This window comes from Diabrotica virgifera, chromosome 6 (genome assembly GCF_917563875.1).
Source record: "Diabrotica virgifera virgifera chromosome 6, PGI_DIABVI_V3a".
Classification (NCBI taxonomy): domain Eukaryota; kingdom Metazoa; phylum Arthropoda; class Insecta; order Coleoptera; family Chrysomelidae; genus Diabrotica; species Diabrotica virgifera.
The window spans coordinates 95,993,879-96,017,741 of NC_065448.1; the positions used below are offsets into that span (position 1 = coordinate 95,993,879).

Sequence of the window (23,863 nt, forward strand, 5' to 3'; positions counted from 1 at the left end):
CGGGAAGAGAAAGAAGCCTTACATAATTTGAAGAACAACAAAGAAATCATCGTGCTTCCAGCTGACAAAGGCAACGCTACGGTAGTGATGAATATTCAAGACTACGAAACAAAAATAAACGACATCTTAAATGATACAACATATCAAAGCATCTCGTCAGACCCGACCACCTATCTAGAGAAAATAACAAAAGGCAAGATCAAAGCCTCAAATATCAATAAAGAACAACAGGTCCATCTCATACCTAGAGAGAAGTCATCTAGATGCCCAAAATTTTACGGCCTACCCAAGGTACACAAGGCAGGATTACCACTGCGACCAATTGTGAGTTCCATCGGATCTCCCTTACAACCGCTGGCGAAATTTCTGGCCCAACAGCTGCAACCATACGCGGAAGAAGCGGAGTCTTACGTCAAGAACGCGAGCCACTTCATTGAGCGTATAAAAGGTGTGACTCTTGAGCCGGGACATTTGCTAGTCAGCTTCGATGTTGTCTCACTTTTCACGAATGTTCCTATAGATGAATCACTGGACATCATAAGCAAAAAGTATCCAATATCACCGGATACACTAAACCTAACCAAACACTGTTTAAATAACACTTATTTCATCTATAAGGAACAAAGATATAAACAAATTGAGGGAGCACCGATGGGTTCTCCACTGTCACCAGTAATAGCGAACTTGTTTATGAAGGAAATAGAACAGCGGGCAATAGAAACAGCTGAATACAAACCCAAACTTTGGCTTAGATACGTGGATGACACTTTTATTATCTGGACCCACGGAGAAGAAAAACTAAAGGCTTTTTTAGAACACATCAACAATATCCACCATAAAATTCAGTTTACCATGGAACTGGAAGAAAACGATCAAATTCCATTCTTAGATGTGTTAATAATAAAGAAACAAGACGGACACATAGGCCATACAGTGTATCGGAAACCGACACATACCGATAGATATCTAAATGCTGCTTCACACCACCATCCTGCACAATTGCATTCAGTCATCAAAACCTTGATTACAAGATCCGAAAGACTGACAGACCAAGAACATCAAAATGAAGAAATCCATAACGTGAAAACAGCGTTAAGAAAAAACGGCTTCTCAACATACAACATCGAAAAAGCTCAAAATGCTCGAAGAAGAGATAAGGACCCTACAGAAGACAATAAGCCGATCGGCAAAACCATTCTGCCATATGTGAAGGGTACGACAGAGAAAATAGGGAGAGTGCTGAGAAAACACAACATAGAAACGATATTTAATACGGACAGAAAGATCTCAACTATTTTACCAACACCAAAGACCAAAATATCGTTAGAAAGCCAAGGTGTATACGAGATTCCGTGTGGGGATTGTGGAAAGTCGTACATTGGACAGACCAACCGAAGAATCCAGGTAAGACGAGAAGAACACCGAAATGCTATCGAAAGGGGAGAAACCACGTCATCCCTGGCTCAACATGTCGCAAATACAGGACACACAATAAACCTGAACCAAACAACGATGTTAGCTAACATCGAAATAAAAAGAAAACGGGAAATCAGAGAATCGATAGAAATTGAAAGAAATCCCAACGGCTTAAACCAAAGAGATGATGCGCAACGGCTTCCTACAACTTGGAAAACGGTATTGAAGAAAAAGACCAAAATAAATCAGGCCGCAACATCCACGCGTAACATCCCGCCGACGACTGCAACCTACACCGGACCAATAACAAGAGCCAGAGTTCGCGCAGGGCAAGCAGCATCAGGATCAACTACATAAGCGACGGTATCGTGAGTAAAAATTCAGTTTACTTCAAGCAGCAGCGAGAAGCGGAACTACCTGACTTGACAATGGCAAGTGAGATCTTGCCGAAACGTCGTCAAAATAATGGTTTTTATCAAAACCAAAATTATTCAACGCGGAGTCAAACCCGGAAAACAACAGAAAGCACATATAGCTCCCGCGGAAACTTCAAGTGTAACATATATATATATATATATATATATATGTCTGTTTTATTGACTATAATAAAGCTTTTGATAAAGTATGACATGAACAATTAATGAATATCCTGAAATTAAAGAAAATACTACAATGACCTCAGGATCACGTCTAATTTATACTATAAGCAGCGAGCAAAAGTATGTGTTAACGAACAGAGGAAATTGAAATTAGATGTGGGGTGAGACAGGGATGCGTATTGTCGCCAGTTCTCTTTAATGCCTACTCGGAACAGATCCTAAAACAAGCTCTTGAGGGTGAAACAGATGGAACAAAGGTGAACGGAGTTCCCATTAACAACATTAGATATGCGGATGACACTGTCTTCTTAGCCGAAAATATTGAAGATGTTCAGAGACTAGTTAACAGAATAGCGACATAACCAAGAATACGGTCTAACAATGAACATCAAGAAGACAAAATTTATGAGAATATCTAAAACTCTAAGAAATAACGAGAATCTCCTCATAAACGGAACCAGCGTCGACGAGAGACCAATATGCATATCTTGGAACAATGATCAACTCCACAAATGATTACTTCCAGGAGATTAAAATTAGAATAGAAAAGGCTAAAGCGAATTTTAACAAAATGAGAAAAGTGCTCTGCACAAGAGATCTAAGGTTAGAGCTAAGAGTAAGGTTTATTTTATTTATCAACAGACAATCACCCAATTAAAATACAGTAAATAAAGATAATCACAGGAGATTTATAACCTAACCTAAAGTAAATTTAAAAATTTTAATCATACAAACTAGTAACATTAAATAACAAACATTAACAAAAAATGTACAAAACACAAGGATATCAAGTTATCACACACAGTTTTTAAGCTGAGCTTTAAATTCGTTTGGAAATCTATAACAATCTAAACCTTCCAAATATTGGTTAGCAAACCTAGGTGTTTTGGACATGAAGGAGCTGTGTCAGTAGTTAGTGCGATGGGGTCTAATGTGAAAAGGTTGATTTAGCCTCGTTTGTCTACTGGGAACATGGAAGGCTAATTTTCTCCAATAGTTGAGGACCAAAATTATTAGAGTGTAGTATATTATATAAAACATTGTGAGATCCTTATGCATGCGTCGGATTTGGAGAGAGGTTATGTTGTAGTCCATTCTTTCACGGTTTTTGCTCTAAATTTTAAAGAACCGCTTGGATTGACATGAAATTTGGCATACGCATAGCTTACATGTCAAAAGAAAAAAAGTGATATTGTGCCGATGTGTGCTTTTGCCCTGGGGGTGACTTTCACCCTCACTTGGGGGTGAAAAAATATAAGTCTAAAATAAGTCGGGAAATAGATAAACTGACTAATTTTAAGTATCTTTTGTTCTATAGAACTTTTTCGAACACTTTTCGAGTTATTTGAGAGTGAATATGTTCATTTTTCAACAAAATAACTACATTTTTAGACGGTTTTTCGCAAATAACTCAAAAAGTAAGTATTTTGTCGAAAAAATGTTCTTAGCAAAAAAATAGCCTGTAAAAAAGTAAAAAAAAATTGTGTACGCGTTAGGTCTCTGGACCTCGTAAAACCAGAGTTATAGCCAATGAAAAATAGATTCATATTCACCAAATTTCAAATAGAATACTTCGAAGTGAAATATCCAAAAAATTAAGCACTTTTTGGGGAAAACCCATTATAACTTTTTTAAAGTGTTTAAAAGAAGCTTTATTTATGTTTTTATAAAAAGTTTCTAGCATTAAATTTAAGCAAGTTACGCTCAAAATAAAGTTGGTCGCCTTTGTTTTGGCAAAAAAATCGGGAAAACCACCCCCTAATTAGCAACTTAAATGAAATTAATCGTTACCGCTCCACAAATTATTTTACTTATGTTGTGTTTATATGATCTGTAAGTTTCATCGATTCAAAGTGCTTATTTTGGAAAAAAATTGGTTTTAAATTAAAATTTTTAAAAATTTTAATTTTGAAAAATATGCTTTTTTTCAAAATAACTTAAAAATTGTTAGAGATACCAAAAATCTCGAAAAACAAAAAAAGTCAGCATTGCTTTTCTGAATATCATGTATTTTTTTGTTTTTCTGTTAGACAAAAATTGATTGAGATTTGGTGTTTCTAAATTTGCATACATTCGTGATGAGTGACTCGTTCAACCCCTTTTAGCTACAGCCCTTTCAAAAATATGGACTTTGAACCGATGAAACTTACAGATCATATAAACAATACATACACGGGTCAAGAAACTTGTGAAGTCTTAACGATTAAGTTCATTTGAGATACTAATTAGGGGGTCATTTTCCCGATTTTTTTACCAAAAAAACAGGGACTAGCTTTATTTTGAGCGTAACTTGTTTACTTTTGATGCTCGAAATTTGTTTTAAAAAACAAAAATGAAGCTTTTTTTAAATACTTTAAATAAGTTGTAATGAGTTTTCCTCTAAATTTGCTTCATTTTTGGTTATTTCACGTTAAAGTATTCCATTTGGAATTTGACGAATATGAACCTATTTTTAATTAGCTATAACTCTGCTTCTACTAGGTATAGAAACGTGATATATACATTTTTTAAAATTTTTTACAGGCTATATTTTTGCTACGAATTTTTTTCGACAAAATACGTACTATTTGAGATATTAGCAAAAAACCGTCTAAAAGTGTGGTTATTTTGTTGAAAAAATGAACATATTCACTGGCAAATAACTTGAAAAGTATTGAGTTAGTGAAAAAACTCTACGAGAACAAAAGTTACTTAAAATTAGTCAGTTTATCAATTTCCGGATTTACTTTGGACGAATACTTTTTCACCCCCAAGAGGGGGTGAAAAGCACCCCCGCGGCAAAAGCACATATCGGCACAATATCACTTTTTTTCTTTGACTTGTTAGCTATGTGTATGCCAAATTTCATGTCAATCCAAGCGGTTCTTTAAAATCTAGAGGTTTTGCAATATTTTACCATTAAAGAACGGACTATTGAGAGACTTTTCAATATTAGAATAGTTAATTTCATCAACCCTCTGGTTTTGTTTAAATGCAACAAATCTTAAGAACTTGTGCTGAACTCTCTCGATAGCTAGAATATGGGTGTTATAGTGTGGAGACCAAACACATGAACAGTAATCTAGGTGAGGTCTCACAAATGAACAATACAATATTTTTATGGATGGGATATTTAGAAAGTCTTTAGCACAACGTTTGATAAACCCTAAAAGTTGAAGTGATTTTGAGACAATAGATGAGATATGGGGGATCTAGGATAAGCTGGAATCGAGCACAACACCTAGGTCTTTTATCTGAGATACAGAGTCTAAAGGATAATCCTTAATAGTATAGATATGATTTGTAGGAGTTCTATTTCGACCAAAAATCATTAAGTGATACTTTCTAACGTTAAGTTCCATTCCGTTGCTATCACACCAATAGCTCAACCAAATATAATTTTAAATCGTCAGCAAACATTAGAAAAAAAAGCAAAGTGGAAACAGGAGGTAATATCATTAACATAGATATTGAATAGAGGGAGTCCCAGATGTGACCTTTATGGCACTCCTGAAGGTACCTTAATTTCAAACAATTGAAAACCCTGAACACGTACTATTTGTATTCTTTCAGATAGGTAGGATAATAACCATTCTAAAAGTTCACCCTGGATACACAAACCTCTCAACTTATTGACTAAAATCTTGTGATTTACCCGGTCAAACGCCTTTGTAAAGTCTGTGTATACAGAATGAGCCTGGAAGCCGCCTTTAAGAGATTCCAAAAGGAAGTCGGTAAATGTCAATAAATTAAGTTCAGTGGAGCGGCTAGAGAGAAACCCATATTGCTGTTCGATAAAACAGCCTTTTAAACTTGCTGACAAATAGTCACATATAAGGCTCTCAAAAACTTTGGGAATACAACTCAGAATGCTAATCGGACGATAATTGTTCACTTGAGACTTATCTCCAGATTTTAGTATTGGGTAATAAAGCTAGTTTTCCAGTAGGCTGGGAACATCCCTGTCTTTAATGACAGGTTAAAAATGTGAAAAAGAGGTCTAGAAAGTAAAAAGCTTAAGTGTTTAAGAAAAGAAGGTGGAAGACCATCTGGACCTGGCCCCTTGTTGCTATCCAAAATGGAAAGTTTTTCATATATAGATGAAATAGAAATGCCAAATTGAGATATAGTAAATTGTGATAAGTTGGTGTCACCAGAAACTAAAATATTAACCTGGAAAACACAATCTCTATGGGAGCGTTCAAGTATTACGTAACACGGTTTTTGAAGATTTTTGACCCCCCCTCCCCCCTACGTAACGCACCTTAATGGGGTGTTCACGTATTACGTAACGCAATTTTTGAAGATTTTTAACCCCCCCATTCTGCGTTACATAATACTTGAACGGCCCCTATCATTATAAGTTTCTGAAAAATTTTCAGCAAACAAATTAACAATTTCTGTACCACTAGAATCAGTGATATTATTATAGTGTACAACTGATGGTATATTAGGCTTGCTATTTTTATTACTAACAAATTTCCAAAAATTTCTAATATTATCCCTGAGAGATGATTCAGTTAATGCAATGTAATCACGATAACATTGTTGTTTTAAGCGTTTACATTGAGCCCTTAATGCAGAAAACTCATTAAAGAGAGTGTGGGATTTAGTTCTCAGATATTCTTTTTAACTTTCTTTTCTGAATAATTGTAACTTTGAGATCTGGAGAAAACCACACAGGAAATTTCTTTGCTGAATACTTTTTACCAGGAACATAAAGATCAATTCAGGAGCTTGGAGGAGTAAGGACGAACTGCAAAAACGATGTTTCGGGAAAACTGAGTTAAAGTTTACAAACACGTTAGAATAGTAAGGGCGAACCAGTGATGCTACTAGATTATGCGGTTTATCGTCGCATTTCTACTATAGCGTGCGGTCTACCGAGGGATACGGTGTACAATGTGTATTATTACAATGCCGACAAAAAATCTTTACAAAGTGAATAAAACGTGTAAATCTTAGGAATTATTATTTTAACTTTATGGCTTGTTCCCAACTAAAATAGTAAATTGATATAATAAAGTATTAACTTGTAAAATTACTATAATAATCCTTCTTATTTATGCCTTATATTCCCTTTGTAAAGATGGTTTTTGTGGGTGTCACGTTCTATCAGTACATGGGCTCATCACTACAATCTTTTCTCAGAAACGTTAAACAGAATAATAAAAGGCGCCTTTGTAAGCGGAAAGTTTATCGTCAAGTACTAATAAAAATTACAATATACAATATACAATAAACTTTATGCAAATTGAATTTCTCTACTATTATGCAAATTACACCCTAATCTTTTCCTACGGTATGGAAATCCTTCAGGTAGATCTTAAAAACTTAAGAGGATTTTGCAAGATTTTTATGAAATAAAAAAACAGGTTTAATACTTTTTATTCTATAAAAATAAACATCTCTAATGTTTTTAATAAAATTCACAAATAAAGCTTCAATTGAATTCAATTTGATTTTCATCGTCTACGGTTGCTTTGTTTTATGTATCTCACTATCACCAATTAAAGCTACTAAGTAAGCTACAAAATCACAGAAACACCGGCGCGTTAACAGAGTAGAAGGGGCGAACCTTGAACGGAAACGCAACGAAAGCTTGTGGGTTCGCCCTTACTCTTCTAGACGATTATGCAGTTCAGTTTCTGACATGAATAGATTGGTATATTATTTCTTACGAAATTTTAGGAGTATGAAGGGCGAAAAATGCTGTTATAATAAACAGACGCATTCTTTAAAAGTATGTGAGGAAGATGAGAGTATTTTTGAAATAATCATTTTTCAGGTTCGCCCTTACTCCTCCAAGCTCCTAAATTGTTAAGTATATAATATCGTAAAAAATACTGATCATATCATCAAGAGACTTATTTTTGAACAAATTACCCCAATTAAATTGAGAAAGAAAACTTGTAACTTGTAACATCTAGGACGTTCATCGCATGGAAATCTCTATAAAAAGCGTCACCAGTCAGTCCAGGGTTGTTAACACATGATTCACACTTAAATTCAAAAGATATAGGTGGATGATGAATATCCAAAGGAAGTAGGACTATCTCTGCTGTTGATATATTAGCTTCGCCATCGTCCATCGCCATCGCAAATTGTTGTGTGCATTTTTAACGGAGTTGACTTGATAAAGGTTATGGTACGAGTATGAAGCTGAAAGAATCTGTATGGATTCAACTATTATTCGTTGCAAGATATTTCGGATTTAATCAGATTTATCATTTAGTAAAGTACCTTTAAACTTTGAATATAATTTAAAATTGAACTTAATGTAACGAAAGACTAAGGGTGACTATTCATTACAGCATTAAGGGAGTACAGTCATTTTGTGCTTGATATCGGCCCAGTCTCTTAATCTGGGGAATTCCGTCCGAATTATCTTGCAACGGATAGTACAGGAGGTGAAGCTCCTGTCAAAGGGGTACCCATTGAAGACATTCCATCCCTGGACCAGTTACAGTAAGGAAGGTTAAAGTCCCCAGGGATACAAAGCTTGTGATCTGGATTTTCATCCGATAGTTTCTCCACATTCTCTGTAAACTCCCAATATTTCTCTGGTTCACTTCACGGTGGAAAATAAGCAGTAGCAATGATGATCTTATTGCTTCCAACTTCAATTTTAACAAACACATGTTCAACACTGTTACTTGCTAACAAAACTGTGTTAGATATTGTTTTACAGACAGCTATAAGCACCCCACCTCCACAAGAAAAAATGTTTATTCATAAAGATCTATCCTTTCGGTGGATGTTGTAGTCAAACATTTGTAGTTCAGAATTGTTAATGTCACTAGTAGAGTTGCACAAGTTTGACTTGAATGTTTGAACTTGACTTGAGTTTGACTTAATTTCAAGTCAAACTCAAGTCAATCCTTCCGGCAAATAATTCAAGTCAAGTCAAACTGGTCAATCGTACAGGTTTGAAAATTCAAACTGTTTGTCAAACTAGTTTGAAAAAGTTTGAAAAATAATTTATTTCGTAGATACACTTTTTTGTTGAGATAGACATGTTAGTTGCCAATTAAGATAAGAAATTTAATAATACAATGAGTTCCATATAAAAGTAACTTGATATAGGAAGCGATTATAGTCAAAACAGGGTAATAAATTTCTTAAAAGTGATTGTTGTTCCTTTTATCGATAACTTCTTTATATTTTTGTGTTATTACTAGATTAAAACAAAAAATTTCTTAAAAGTGATTGTTGTATGCTTAGAATTTCTTGCAAGTCTCCTTTTATCGATAACTTCTTTATATTTTTGTGTTATTACTAGATTAAAACAAAGAATTCTTTGAATGGTTTTTTTATCATACCAAGTGTAATTTAGTCTACTTTAACAAAAATTTATGAAGGAACAACAAAATATAATATTTTTAATAGAGTAGGTTTAACGCATTTTTTTGCAACTTTTCAATTTCGTTTTAAAGTACATATTAGTTCACCATGTGTCATTTTATAACACTGTTCTTTATTTGTACATATTACCTATGCACTTTGCAATTTTCATTGTTTTGAAATTACCTGCCTTACGTCAAATACATCAGTATATTTATTTTTCTTAATTATTAATACTGCTTCGACTACAGATTGTTTCTCCTAATTTGTGCAGTGGGAATACCTTCAAAATCAGACTCAATTTGTTCTGGTACTTATTCTGAGACGAAAAATATCCAGGTTCAGATAGTATCTCACAAAGCACACACTTCAAAACGAACGTAATAAACAAGCCAAGCATAGATGTCTAAATATGAACTCTTTCTGGTATCAACCGAGAAACGAAAAATACACATACGCAGCAGAAGAAAGAAATGCAAGAAGCATAATTGACTACATAGTATATCCTCGAGACGCAGAACTAACGATACAAAATATAAAAACAGAGAACGAAGCTGAACTCGGTACCCAACACAGACTAGTAACAGCAGAGATAAACATGAAACTAATGGAAATAATAGAGAGTCCTCAATATACAAGAATAGCAATACATAAGATGAAAAATATGGAAATGAGGAAGTTATACATACCAAAGAGAGACAGATAAAATACTGGAACAGCATGAAAACAATGAGGAAATATGGAATATGGAAGCGAGATGGAAAAAATTGAGAGACACGTTATGGAACACTGCAAAACAAGTATGTGAAATAAGAAAGAATGGCAAGAATAATAAAAGAACTAGATGGTGGAATAAAGAAATAAAGCAAGCAGTAAAAAAGAAGAAAGAAATGTGGAAGCGATACATAAACACAAATGAAGAGCAAAACAGAGACGATTACAGAAGACAGAGAAATATAGTGAAAGAACTAGTAAAAGATGCGAAGAAGAAGAGCTGGAAGGAATTCGGTGAAGAATTGAACGAAGATTTTGGGAATAACAATAAACAGTTTTGGAATAAAATAAGAAGCATGAAAGGAACAAAATGGAAACAAATAAGAGGAATTAGAAATTAGCGAAATGAATTGAAAACAAACATACAAGACATACTGACCATATGGAATAAGAACTATAAAGAAAAATTCGAGGCAAGCAACCAACAAAATGAGGAGAGAGGACAGCAGGCAAGAGAAGAGGATAGGGACAATCGAGTAGACGAAATTCATATCAAAGACATTGAAGAAGGATTGGCAAGAATAAAGATTGGAAAAGCGGGAGGTGCCGATGACATAGATCCGGAGATGATGAAGTACGTGGGAAAACGTGTCAAGCTTTGGCTACTGGAAATAATGAGGGAAGCATGGAGAACAGAAAAGATACCGAAAAACTGGGAAGAAAATGTATTGATGCCAATACACAAGAAAGGAGATGAAGCGTAATGTGATAACTATAGGGCTATATGCTTATCATCAGTGGCATATAAAGTCTACACCGGGATAATAGAAAGGAAGTTCAGAAAATAACTGGAAGGAAAACTAGAAGAAGAACAAGCGGCTTTTAGTAAGGAAAGAGGAACAACAGATAATATATACATACTGAGAAATATAATTGAAAGGAAAAATGAAATAGGAGAAGACTTATATATTACGTTTATAGATATTAAAGCTGCTTTTGATTCTATAAATAGAGAAGTAATACGGTCAGTAATGGAAGATCTGCCAATCCCGCAAAAGATAGTAAGCGTGGTAAAAAGTACATATTACAGAAACGTACTTGCTAAAGTACAAATAAACGGAAACAGATCGCCAATAATAAACCTAAGGAGAGGAATAAAATAAGAGGACAGTCTCAGCCCAGTTTTGTTTATATTAGTAATGAATAGAGTAATGAAGAGCGCTAAAAGAAGGTCAAGGCAATTACAGTCAACAATAGGGTACAGGAATTTAGTACCAGTGAGAATGGAGGGATTACTATATGCAGATGACTTAGTAATAATAGCAGACAATAAAGAGAAAATGCAAGAATTATTCGATATCTGGGTGGAGGAAATAGAAAATTTTAAAATAAAGGTAAATGTAAAGAAAACGAAGACCATGATAGTAACCCAAAAGAAAGAGGAAGAAATAAACCAAATGATATTTAGGTGCAAAAACGAAATAATAGAAACAGTCTCGACGTTTGAATGAATAACTTGGAGTAATAATATCTGAAGATGGAAAGATATATGTATCAAGAAATCTCATACATATATACATAAATAAAACAATATTTGGAAAGGAAGAAATAGATAAAGAAATAAAACTGAAGGTATACAACGCAATCTCTGTACCAACTTTAATAAATATATGCAAGTGAGACATGGGTAAACAATGCAAAAATAGACACTACAATAAACGCAGCGGAGATGAAGCAGATTAGAAAAATAGCAGGAAAAACGAAATTGGACAGAATAAGAAAGGAAGATATTAGACAAAAACTGAAACAGGAATTGATAATAACCAAGATATAAAAAAAAGAAAATTAAAATGGTATGGACACATTAACAGAATGGACCAGGGAAGACTACCAAAGCAGGTGAAGGAATCAAAAAGATATGGTAAAAGAAGGAAAGGGAGGCCAAGGAAGAGATGGATCGATCAGATTATAGAAATTGGACAGGAAAAAGGAAAAACACATCAACAAATGAAAGAGTTAGCAAAGGACCACAAGAAATGGAAGATATGAATAAAACCTCCGACGCCCCTGAGGGCCATAAGAAGTTTCGAGAAAGAAGAAGAAGATATTTAAACAACAGACAGACAAATTAAACCCAATAAACCCGCTATTTAGGATAATTAAGAAAACTTAATGCATCTATATTGATTTATTTAAAATTTAAACCCAAACATAACATTATTTTGTAGCCTGTAAAACCAATAACCCTATGGTCAGTTTTGAATTTTAGAAATACTTTTCTATTGTCGTGTTTTCTAGGAAACTGCAGGTTGATGCCAGATGTTTATTTCGATGAGATAAATGCCTCTGTTAATGAAAGAAAGTCATAAAAACTCAAAATGATTTTTATTTTGAATTGTCCATTGATAAACCAAATAGTATTTTTTGGCAACCATTAAGGCCATAGGCGTAACATCTCCTCTGTCAAAATATTCAATGTGTTTTAAATGTATTTATTTTTTTCGAATCCTGAGAAAACAAATAAATATTTTTGAACAATTTAAACGCAGCGTGAAAGATTACATTATTTCTGAGGGCCGAAAATCCCTGAAAACTTCTATAATGTTTATTTTAATAAGTTACAGAGTAAAAATAAAAGGGAAAATTTAGTGTGATTATTAATTGAAATATTTCATTAAAAAGAAACTTAGATATTATTTATTCTAAGGGACTCTCGGCCCTCGGTAATAATGTAATCTTCCATTCTGCGTTTAAATTTTTTAAAAATACAGGATTCGAAAAAAAAAATGAATATCTACATTTAAAACACATTGAACATTTTGACAGGCGACATTTTGCACCTTTCCCCTTAACGAGAACTCGGAGTAACAAAGTGCTTTATTCCGGTTCAAAAGTCAAACTATCCCTATAGATTCATTTCTTCATATAACAAGTTGTAAAACTCCCGTTTAGTAATTCCTAAGTTCTTTATATCTTGAATGTACTAATCTGGTTATTGGTTAGTTTTTTTAAGTGAAACTTTTTATTAAATATAATATATTAGATTATAAACAAGGTACAGTCCAGGTCAAATAACTCAGACAAAAATTTTTGGATCTCAGATTTGTCTGAAACTTAGTGTATAGCTTCTGCTTAATTCTTCCTATTTTCTCTCAAATACCATTTTAAGCGGTTTTACAATGACTTGGTATTTATCTAAACAAATTTGTATTTTTTATCGTAAAATATCAATAGAAAAATAATTTTTTACTAGTAGGGACTCAAAAATTCATTATCATGCATTATAACAAGTTATTTTAATTAAAAACAAGATATTCTTTCTAAATTCATATTATTTAACACACCTCGTATAAAATTAACAAACTTGTATAACTAATGGTTGAATCTTGAGGTTTAGACCATGCACAGATTTTTATGAAGAATAACTTTTTTTGCTAAAATTATTAATAAAAGAGTTATTACATGTCTAATAAATAAAAATTATGTTCGGAATCGGTAATTTAGGAAAATTTCAGAGAATTTTTTTTCAAGTAGAAAGCTGTTATTGCATATTTCAATATGGTTTTTAATTACAAATAACTTTTCATAATTAATTTTTTGATATTTTGAAATATAAAGGTAGTTTGCTCTTGAGCGAAATTCATATTTTTTGACATATCTCGTATACTGTTGACAAAATTTGATATCTGATGATTGCATCTTAGGTTTTAGACTATGCAGAGTACTTTATAAAGAATGACTTTTTTTCGTAAAATTGATATTAAAATAGTTTCCCATATGGTTCCAAGTTACGCAGACACCCTGTATAATATTGACTCAGATATTATTGCATGTAACTTTTGTTGTATTTTAAAACTATATAAATTCTTCGACCCACTTAAAGTCCTGTGTTTTGGCTATGTGTGGGCAAATTTTCAGCCAAATCGAAGAACTTATATTTTGGGAAAGGAGGAACATGTAAAAAACAGTATTTTAATGTTTTCTACACTAAAATTTGATCAAAAAATTGTTTTAAATAAAAAAACTTGTTATACTGCCTAATATTCACATTTTGGTGTCCCTTCTATTAAAACGTTGTTTTTTCCATTGATGTTACGATAAAAAAATGCAAATTTGTTTAAATAAACACCAAATCACTGTAAAATCGGTTAAAATGATAGTTTGAGAAAAAAAAGAAGAAGAAGAAAACGGTTCGACGATAAATATTAATGTATTATTTTTACCCCCGCCCCGGGCAAATTTTCAAATTTTTTCCGCCATTGGCAGAGTAGCAGAGAGAATTGGAAATAAACACGTTGCCTAATATGATATTCAAACTTCAAACTGTTTGAAGAAGTTTGATTTCAAGTCAAACCTAAAGATATCGAAATCAAACCAAGTCAAACTTTTTTACCAAAAAAGTTTGGTTTTCAAGTCAAGTCAAGTTTGCTGAATAAAATCAAACTAGTTTGACTTGATGCATCTCTAGTCACTAGTCAACCATGTTTCATTAAGCACTAGAATGTCATATTGTGAGTATGATATATTATCATAGAGTAGATTGAGTTTTGTTCGCAGACCTCTGACGTTCTGAAAATAAACAGGTAACAGGTTGGCTAGGTGCTACATTTTCTCGACTCTGTTTTACAGAATGGAAGATTGGACCTTCAATGCGGCATCATTCGAGATGTGGGTATATAGACGAATTCTAAAAATATGAACAGAACATGTCACAAACAAAGAGGCTCTTAGAAAGATGAATAAAGAAATGGAAGTCTTAAATACAATTAAAACCAGAAAATTGGAATATCTCAGACATATTACACGTGGAGAGAGATACAACTTGCTCCAACTCATTACGCAGGGAAAGATTCAAGGAAAAAGAAGCATAGGGAGACGCAGAATATCGTGGCAGAGCACCCTGAGAGAATGGTACGGATGTACATTAAACGAACTTTTCAGAGCAGCCATCTCCAAAGTGTGAATAGCTATGATGATTGCCGACCTCCGTCGCGGAGATGGCACTTGAAGAAGAAGAAGGCTATTACTATGTACTAATAGTGTCAAATTTGACCAGAGAATTTTAGCATGGCTGCTTTTTTTTTAGTTAGTTAGGTGTTCCAAAGCTTATTAACAAATGATGTGTCAGTTGGCCAAAAACCAGGACTTTTAGGTAAGAAAAGATAAAATATGAAATTAGATGGAAAAACCCTACAACCTATATGTCAAATATTTATCTCCGTGACTTACATCCATAATGGCTAGTGGTTAAGATACCTGGCTCCAGGCTTTCACCCAGGCGAGTCAGGTTCAATTCCCAGCATCGGAAATCTTTTTTGTTTTTAAAATTGACATTTTGATATGAAAAATAATTGTTTTTATAATATTACCACGTTTTTATTATTTATACAACACAATATACAAAAGTATTATAAAAACAATTATTTTTCAAATCAAAATTTTAATTTTAAAAACAACAAAGATTTCCAACTCCGGGAATTGAACCCGACTCGCCTGGGTGAAAGCCAGCAGCCAGATATCCTAACCACTTAATGGCTGGTTTCACCAACGACAAATAGTTTATTCTATGAATAAAGTTATTCAACCAATAAACTGACATTTTTCCATTTTACTGACGTCAAATAAGACTTATTTTATTTATTTATCAAATAAATATTTACTCTTCGAGTAAATTGGGAAGATAATCTCCCTATAAATATCTATAAGAAATAATTAATATTCCCATATAAATAATTAATCTATAAGAAAGTAAATTCGTCAATTTAACTTAAAATTATCAAAATTATATTGAAACAAAACAAAAAGTATAAATGTCTAATAAATTTTATTAGATGGATAACTATTCCTTGATTTATTTGTTGCTGGTGAAATCGGACCTAAACCATTACGGATGTAAGTCCCAGAGATATATATTTGTGATATAAGTTGTAGGGTTTTTCCATCCACTTTCAAATTTTATCTTTCCTTGCCTAAAAGCCCCGGTTTTGGGCCAGCTAACACATCATTTGTTAATAAGCTTTGGAAAACCTAACTAAACAAAAAAAAACAGCCATGCTAAAATGCCGAGATCAAATTTGACACTACCTCCTGGGCTATAAGCTAATAATAATTTTTGGTGAAATTGTGGGTTAGGCCACTTTGCATCTCATAGCGTCAATTATGCTTTTTATTTAATTAAATGATTTATCAGAATAATTAAGGGGATGGGTACGAACGTTCGGCTTCAATGCTACTTAAATGGGATTCATTTTTTTCGAATCCTGAGAAATCTAATAAATATTTTTGAAAAATTTAAACGCAGAATGAAAGATTACGTTATTACCACCGGTGTTACCTTAGCCATAAATTTCATCCATAAATTCTTTTTTCATATTTTCACAAAAATTTGGTATAAATTTATCAAAAATGAATAAAACAGATAATATTGACAAGAAAACTGTTATATATGTTTGGAAAAAAAATTTAAACGGGCGATGTATTGACGGTGAGTAGATAATGCCACTCAAATTCAAAAATCCTTTATGGATGGTACGTTAGTCAACTTTTTTTCTCAGTTTTTTGTTAAATTCTCAAAGTAAATATAATAAAGCATAACATATAAAAAAACGTGATGGAGGTATTTTCCAAAACAAGAGAAAAAAATTCTGAAACTTAGATGTATTGCGCGCTATTCGTTAATACGTCTCAAATTCAAAAATCCTTTATGGATGGTACGTTAGTCAACTTTTTTTCTCAGTTTACTCAACTTTTCTCAAAATACCTCCATCACGATTTTTTATATGTTATGCTTTATTATATTTACTTTGAGAATTTAACAAGAAACTGAGAAAAAAAGTTGACTAACGTACCATCCATAAAGGATTTTTGAATTTGAGACGTATTACCGAATAGCCTGCAATACATCTAAGTTTCAGAATTTTTTTCTCTTGTTTTGGAAAATACCTCCATCACGTATTTTTATATATGTTATGCTTTGTTATATTTACTTTGAGAATTTAACAAAAAACTGAGAAAAAAAGTTGACTAACGTACCATCCATAAAGGATTTTTGAATTTGAGACGTATTAACGAATACCGCGCAATACATCTAAGTTTCAGAATTTTTTTCGCTTGTTTTGGAAAATACCTCCATCACGATTTTTTTATATGTTATGCTTAATTATATTTACTTTGAGAATTTAACAAAAAACTGAGAAAAAAAGTTGACTAACGATCCATCCATAAAGGATTTTTGAATTTGAGACGTATTAACGAATAGCGCGCAATACATCTAAGTTTCAGAATTTTTTTCGCTTGTTTTGAAAAATACCTCCATCACGATTTTTTTATATGTTATGCTTTATTATATTTACTTTGAGAATTTAACAAGAAACTGAGAAAAAAAGTTGACTAACGTACCATCCATAAAGGATTTTTGAATTTGAGACGTATTACCGAATAGCCCGCAATACATCTAAGTTTCAGAATTTTTTTCTCTTGTTTTGGAAAATACCTCCATCACGTTTTTTTTATATGTTATGCTTTATTATATTTACTTTGAGAATTTAACAAAAAACTGAGAAAAAAAGTTGACTAACGTACCATCCTTAAAGGATTTTTGAATTTGAGACGTATTAACGAATACCGCGCAATACATCTAAGTTTCAGAATTTTTTTCGCTTGTTTTGGAAAATACCTCCATCACGATTTTTTTATATGTTATGCTTAATTATAGTTACTTTGAGAATTTAGCAAAAAACTGAGAAAAAAAGTTGACTAACGATCCATCCATACAGGATTTTTGAATTTGAGACGTATTACCGAATAGCCCGCAATACATCTAAGTTTCAGAATTTTTTTCTCTTGTTTTGGAAAATACCTCCATCACGTTTTTTTTATATGTTATGCTTTATTATATTTACTTTGAGAATTTAATAAAAAACTGATAAAAAAAGTTGACTAACGTACCATCCATAAAGGATTTTTGAATTTGAGACGTATTAACGAATAGCACGCAATACATCTAAGTTTCAGAATTTTTTCGCTTGTTTTGGAAAATACCTCCATCACGATTTTTTTATATGTTATGCTTTATTATATTTACTTTGAGAATTTAACAAAAAACTGAGAAAAAAGTTGACTAACGTACCATCCATAAAGAATTTTTGAATTTGAGACGTATTAACGAATACCGCGCAAAACATCTAAGTTTCAGAATTTTTTTCGCTTGTTTTGGAAAATACCTCCATTATGATTTTTTTATATGTTATGCTTTATTATATTTACTTTAAGAATTTAACAAAAAACTGAGAAAAAAAGTTGACTAACGATCCATCCATAAAGGATTTTTGAATTTGAGACATATTAACGAATACCGCGCAATACATCTAAGTTTCAGAATTTTTTTCGCTTGTTTTGGAAAATACCTCCATCACGATTTTTTTATATGTTATGCTTAATTATATTTACTTTGAGAATTTAACAAAAAACTGAGAAAAAAAGTTGACTAACGATCCATCCATAAAGGATTTTTGAATTTGAGACGTATTAACGAATAGCGCGCAATACATCTAAGTTTCAGAATTTTTTTCGCTTGTTTTGAAAAATACCTCCATCACGATTTTTTTATATGTTATGCTTTATCCATATCCATTATCCATAATCCTTTATCCATATGTACCATCCATAAAGGATTTTTGAATTTGAGTGGCATTATCTACTCACCGTCAATACATCGCCCGTTTAAATTTTTTTTTCCAAACATATATATTATATAACATTTTTCTTGTCAATATTATCTGTTTTATTCATTTTTGATAAATTTATACCAACTTTTTGTGAAAATATAAAAAAAAAATTATGGATGAAATTTATGGCTAAGGTAACACCGGTGTTATTACCGAGGGTCGAAAGTCCCTGAAAACTTCTATAATGTTTATTTTAATAAGTTACAGGGTGAAAAACTAAGAGAAAATTTAGTGTGATTTTAAATACCTCATTCAAAAGAATCTTTTTATTCATTATAAGAGACTTTCGGCCCTCGGTAATAAAGTAATCTTTCATTCTGCGTTTAAATTTTTCAAAAATACTTATTACTTTCCTCAAGATTCAAAAAAATGATTACCTTTAAAATACATTGAAAATTTTGACAGGTGTCAAAATTTTGCATTTTGTTCCTTTCCCCTTAAAATAACATATTTGTTTATGTTTAAAACATTCTGGTGTTTCTTTCTTCAGGTAGCTGCAAGGTCTTCTGACATTATTGACACAATTGGGTACATTGCTCCTGTAGTAATCCCTTCCCAAGTTAATTTGCTCATGTTCTAACTTCCCAATTCCCAGATTCCCAGATGCAAAATTCCCCTTAAATTGATGGTTGAGCTGTTTTTCAATTCAGAGGAGTGCACGCTGGCGCTGTTGAAAAATCCTGAAACGGTGGAAACAGCTGTCCAGCGATTGTGGATCCCTCTGAATCAAAAACAAGCAAAACCATCTTTTACTTTTCTATCTTTACTCAGATTTGAGTACTAGAAAGTTCCTCTTCTGTCCTTTTCCTAGACTAATGAAAACGGAATGTGATTGCAAGGAATCCTTTTTGTTTTCTATATTCGTCGTCTGCTGTCTTAAAAATTGTTAAAGTCGCAGATTAAGGATGTACCAGAAAGAACTTTCAACACGAAAAGTCTCAGATTTAAATAACTATTTACCATTTTAATTTTATTAAATTGGTGGATTCTGCATCTGAGACTCTTCAATTTAAAAATATTTACATTTCTGGCTAAACTGAACTAAACTTTCCCCCTTGAACTAAACTTGTATAACCAACGTATAACCAATGATGTAAATAATAAAAACTTTTCATATTAACACCCTTGATAAAGAACCTGAGGACTTGGTCTTAAGCAAACACTACAGAGTCAAGACAAATAGAAGAATATAGAAAATTATAATGATAACTATGTATGGTTATGACAAGAAGAAAACATATTGATACCAGTGTGTTGAAAGTGTAGAACCTCTATCAACCTGAAATTTATATCAAAGGATTCTGCTTCGGTCAGTTGGCCCTCTCACTTCGAGCTAAGTGACTTCAAATCCAGGCCAGGTAAACAGAAAACTAAAAAGGACAAACTCAGCAATTTAAAATTCTAATGAATCTGAGGCTTAGACTAGCAGTACAGCAAGGGATAAGAGCTTGGGGCTCAGTGATATTCTTCCATAGATCCCTACTGGAAGGGCGTTGATGCCTAATACTGGTATATATCTACTTCAGTTGGTGATTAATTACGATGCATTTGATTGGATGATCAACACTAACATAATTGGGTGACAACATGTTTTGTATTTAAAATATATTTTGATACTTACTCAGCAATACGAGCATTGGATTCAGTTTTGAATTTTTCGATATCACTTTTGATTTCTTTTTCTAAAGCATCCAGTTGAGGTTTGACAGTGTCTGCAGGGAATGCAATAGATAAAGCTCCATATTGCTTTTGGAAATCATCTACCATTCCAGCAACTGGTACTTTGGATTTATAGTAAGCCCAATCAATGGCTGGGGCTTGTTCAGGATTTGCTAAGACACTAAAAATAAATTTTAGTTTTCATTACAACCGTCCTAATGATGTCTAATAGCTTATTATCTCTACTATTACATAAACATATCGTTGCCTTTAGTTTTTCCGTATATTGTAAGAATATTAAGAAAAAAGTGTTATATAAAGCCTGATGACCTTACCGCCTAAGATAGCTGTCGGACTTAGTTTTGAACGCTAAAAACTGGGCACGCTGATGTTCAGGGACCTTTTCGCTTAAGGCAGCCCAGTTAACAGCACTTTTCGTGATTCTTCTAGCAGCCATTTCAGCAGATATTCTCGTAATACCTCACTGAAAAATATGGATGTCCCTTAAAAAACCCACTTTTTGGTTATATAATTTCAAGATGTCAAAGTCAATTTTACGGAAATGACATGACTATGACATGACACATGATGAATGACGTTTATAAAAGTATGTTCCCTTAGTACCACAAACCATACATACTGATAGACGTTTCACGTAAATAGGGCTTTTCATCGATTGTCATTTGTTTCAAGCTTCTGTCATGTGTCACATAATATTAATATATCTACGTCATACGTCTGTGGTTTGTATTATTGTATATACCAATAACGTATTTCGTAGATATATTAATATTATGTGACACATGACAGAAGCTCGAAACAAATGACTGTGAATGAAAAGCCCTATTGTCAAGGTCAAGACCACAAACCATACATACTTATAGACGTTTCACGTAAATTGTCAAGGTCAAGACAGCAAATTAGTTACCATTCCAATCCAGAGATGTCGCTGTCAGTCAATTCTCTTGTCATATTTAACAACTGACAGTTGACAATTAAATTAATTTATTATTTACTTTTTATTTTACAGTTTGTGGCTTAATTATTTTATTATAGTGGTGTTACGTTTTTAATTAGATTTAATCACAATTTTAATAAGTGTATTAACCTCCTCTCCATTTTTATGAGTAGAATTTTTAGTTTACATTGATCATCCCGTGTTGTGTTTCTCCACATTAAAAAAACAATATACAGTAGAACCCCTCTAATCCGCCCTCGGATGGTCCGACGCTCCGGGTAATCCGACCTGCCCGCATGCCCCGGCAAATTCCTTCAGTGCCTGCTCGCAATTCTTTCAGTGTTATTTCGAACCTTGTGGTGTGTACACATGTTTTCAAAATGTCCGCGAAACGTAAACACATTACTCTTTCGTTAAGTGAAAAACTTGCAGTGCTTCAAAGGCTGGATGAAGGTGAATCACTACAAAAAATTGCCAAGGAACTGAACGTAGGCGTGACAACAATTAAGGATTGGAGAAAAAATCGGAAAGACATTGAATCACATACAATGACGATAGATGGAGAAAACGCTCTTAAGAATCGAAAAACATTGAAAAAGCCTAAACTTGAACTGCTTGATAGTGCATTATGGATGTGGTTCAGCCAAGAAAGAAGGAAGGGAACTCCGATATCTGGCCCAATCATAAAAGAAAAGGCAATAATTTTGCACAAAAAACTAGAAGTCGGAAGTGAGTTTAAAGCTAGTGAAGGCTGGATTGATCGCTGGAAAACCCGTCATGGTATCCGGTTTATCTCAATTTGTGGTGAAAAATTATCTGCTGATGCTGAGGCGGCTAACGAGTTTTCGGTGAAGTTTCAAGAAATCGTAAAAGAAAATGAACTGTTACCTTGCCAAGTCTATAATATAGACGAGACAGGCCTAAATTACAAAATGCTTCCCAGTAAAACCTTAAGTGCGCCAAATGAAACCGTAGCGGGAACGAAACTCTTAAAAGATAGGTTAACTGTTGCTCCTTGTAGCAATGCCGATGGTACACACAAGCTTTCGCTGTTTGTTATAGGCAAATCTAAGAAGCCCAGGGCTTTCAAAAATATCAATTTATCATCATTGCCGGTTTATTACCGTAATCAAAAATCTGCTTGGATGGACTGCAATCTTTTCAAATCGTGGTTTTTTGACGAGTTTGTGCCATGTGTTGAGAAAGATTTGAAAAAGAAAAATCTTCCCGTTCGAGCTCTACTGCTATTGGACAATGCACCATCGCATCCCTCTGAGGAGGATTTAGTAAAAGGAGATATAAAAGCTATCTTCCTCCCACCAAATGTCACATCACTTATCCAGCCAATGGACCAGGGAGTGATAGAATGTTTTAAGAGGCGTTATCGCCGAAAATACATAAGTTCTATTTTAGAAAAATCCGAAGAAGGATATGACATTTTTCAAGCCATGAAATCCTTGAACATTAAAGATGCTATCTATACAATGGCTGAGTCATGGGCAGAACTGAATCCTGACACGCTAAGAAAATCTTGGCGTAAGCTTTGGCCAGAAGTTATGACCGAAATTGACCAGATCGAAGATGAGCAAAACGACATGCAGGAAATCGTTAAAAATCTTCAAACCCTGAATAATTCAATCCCTGCTGGTGAAGTTGAAGAGTGGATTGAACAATGCGACAAAAACTGCGAAACCAGTGAAGTGCTGAATGATGACGACATTGTTGCCGCGGTTTCGGAACATGATGGTGATGAAAACATGAACTTAGAATCCGACAGTGATGTTGACGAGCCTCCTGTCCAGATTTCACACACAGATGCCAAGAATGCATTTGAAATCGGCCTTCAGTACATAGAGCAGAATCCAGCATCAACACCGATGGACATCTTGTGGATCAAAAATTGGAGAAACATTGCAGCTAAGTCCAGAATTTCGTCTTGTAAACAGAAATCTATCACTGACTTTTTTTCCAAGTAGACTACTAATTTTTTCAGTACATATGTAGGTACATACCTTTTTTGCAATTAATTTAATAAATACATAACAAAGAATTCTGGCATTTTAATGCAATATAATTATGTACATATGTATGGTTATTATATCACTGAAGAGAATAATACAGGCTTTTTTTCTTGTACACACGTATTTAAATGACTTTTTCTGATAATCCGACCTTTTTTGCGTTCCGACCATACTCCTAGTCCCGAGGGTGACGGATTAGAGGGGTTCTACTGTAATAGATCCTGAAACATATTATTATTCCAATAGACAAGTGTGTCATCAACATTTCGGACCTATATATTTTTGGAAGTTTGTAAAAGATTATAAGGTAATATTTATCTAAACAGTCATCCTATGTACAAGATTCTTTCAAAAATTTTCATTCAACTGCATGGATACACATCAGTGCTTTCACCTGACACATAGCAGTAGTGTTTATCATTTTGAAAACAAATTGGAATATTTGAA

The 23,863-nt window shown here is 33.2% G+C and overlaps 1 protein-coding gene across 1 annotated transcript in view; it reads right to left on the reverse strand.

Moving 5' to 3' along the window:
• The window catches only part of LOC114340847 (ATP synthase subunit d, mitochondrial), a 40,064-nt gene extending 19,051 nt beyond the window's left edge, over positions 1-21,013 (reverse strand). The window contains exons 1-2 of the mRNA XM_028291625.2: positions 20,773-21,013; positions 20,400-20,618 (exon numbers count right to left, since the gene is read on the reverse strand). Of these exons, the coding sequence (XP_028147426.1) occupies positions 20,400-20,618; positions 20,773-20,894 (341 nt within the window). The 5' untranslated portion in view covers positions 20,895-21,013. The remainder of the gene's footprint in view (positions 1-20,399; positions 20,619-20,772) is intronic.
• Between the last annotated feature and the right edge of the window lie 2,850 nt (positions 21,014-23,863).